Source organism: Trypanosoma theileri (assembly GCF_002087225.1).
Source record: "Trypanosoma theileri isolate Edinburgh chromosome Unknown TM35_Tth_30_V1, whole genome shotgun sequence".
Lineage (NCBI taxonomy): Eukaryota > Euglenozoa > Kinetoplastea > Trypanosomatida > Trypanosomatidae > Trypanosoma > Trypanosoma theileri.
Window position 1 is genome coordinate 117,435 of NW_021639872.1, and position 2,030 is coordinate 119,464.

The window sequence follows — 2,030 nt, forward strand, 5'->3', positions numbered from 1 at the left end:
AAAAAAAAAAAGGAAATATACTCAGAAAAGAGAATATATTTATTTATATTTATTTATATATTTATTTATAGTGATTTGATATTATTTAAAGCCAAATGCGACGTCCTCCGGTGTTGTCTCCGTCTCTTAGCAATCGTCGTCATCATCGCGGTGTATTACGCCACGCTTTGTTAGCATCTGCGTGGAGTGTACCTGCAGCTGTGAGTGCCGCCGCGCAGAATTGCCGCAGTCTTTTGCCTATCCCACTCTATACAAACAATAATACTAATAATAATAATAATAATAATAATAATAATAATAATAATAACACTAATAATATTATTATGAACAACCTTAATCGTAATAATAATCAACAAGATCATCCTCATGAAGATGGTACTCCCTCTGACCTTGCTGGTGAGATGTATACAGGAACCAAGGTAATTCATTCACATAGGACCTTTCTCCGTAAAGGTAGAGAAGCCTCTTCTTCTTCTTCTTCCTCTACTACTACTACTACTACTACTACTACTACTACTACTACTACTACTACTACTACTGATACTACTGGTATTCCTTCAGTGGATGGAAGTCGTCGGGCGGAATCACGTGAGGCGGGTGAAGAGTGGGAGGCATCCACCGGTGTAGCGGCTCGCACAACTTCATCGGGCAACAGTGCCCTGCAGGCATTTCACCGCTGGTCGGAGAAAACAGGCAGTTGCACTCCACTGGAGTTTGTTCAGGGTGTACAGCAATCATACTATGGATTGGGGATTGTGTTGAATACACTCGCAGAGGCTGTACGGCCGCAAACTCCACAGGCGAAGTCTGTTCCTCTTAGTGGAGCCCTCACACAATTAAAGAATTTATTGGTTAAACAATACGGAGTTGCTCCTTCTGCTTTTAATCATGAGATCATTTCCTCCACTTCTACTTCTTCCTCTTCCTCCTCTACAGATAAGAAGTCTGATGGAAAAGAAGTGGAGGAGGTAAATGCGGCCAAAGTGGTTTCTCAAGCCCTTACACAGGTATTGCCTATATCTCCTAATCTCGCAGAGGAACTTTATTATATATGGAATAAACAACGAACGTTTGAAGCCAATTTATTTTGTGTTGCTGGACCTACAGATTATATCTTATCAACCAATATTGTTCTTTTTCATGAATGTCATAAAGAAGAGGTACATGTGGATGGTGAAGGGCCTTTTAAAATGGTGAATGTTCCATTTCCATCTACACAAGGTCGACGCTCTCGTTCAAGAATCTCTCGAGGGAATTTTAGACAAGAAATAAAGAATATTACTCATACAAATGTTAATCTCGCAGAGGAGGTAAAAGAATCCATAAAGGAAGAAATCTCTACTGGAAGTAAACCTTCTGTTACCTCTACTAATACTACTGCTGCTGCTGCCAAGGATAATGAGGATAAACATAACGATAATGATAGTACTCATAAGAGTTCTATAAAAGAAAATGAAGAAGAGAAGCCAGTAAAAGAACAAACTGTTATTACCTACAAGGGGAAACAATTGACGCCAATACCGGCTGATGCCCTCGCATGTGTATTGGCCACTGTAGATGTCGTAACTCCACCACAACGTTATGCTCCTACTTTTGATTGGTTTTATAAACGTATTACAGGATATGAGAATGAGTATGAGCGTATCGCAGCAGCACGTATTTTCGCCATGTCTAATGCTCATCCCTTTGTGGTTCCTTTAGATTTTCTCTTATGGATGTTTACTGGTCGTCATGTGGAATTTATATGTAAAAATGGAATTTCTGCACAGATTGGTATTCCAAAAAATATTGCTGAATGTCCACCAGCGACACGTAAGATGATGTGCTTCTATATGGATGCAAATAGACGATGGGTGCTTTCTGATCTTCTCATGGTAGATAGCGTCCTGACGACTATGGTCCCTAAGGATGCTACGGCGTAGTTTTTAAAAAACAAGAGAATTTATGGAGAGGGGAGAGAAAAAGAAGAAGATGATGATAATAATTGGTGAAATTACAGGTGGCGTTGATATATATATATATATATATAT

General features: G+C 39.3%; 1 protein-coding gene across 1 annotated transcript; it reads left to right on the plus strand.

Moving 5' to 3' along the window:
* Window positions 1–95: 95 nt before the first annotated feature.
* Window positions 96–1,922, plus strand: TM35_000301380 (uncharacterized protein; the record flags this gene model as incomplete). The annotated part of the gene is made up of 1 exon (XM_029028461.1): window positions 96–1,922. One exon carries the CDS (start codon window positions 96–98, stop codon window positions 1,920–1,922), a length of 1,827 nt encoding a protein of 608 aa, XP_028880164.1.
* Window positions 1,923–2,030: the final 108 nt, after the last annotated feature.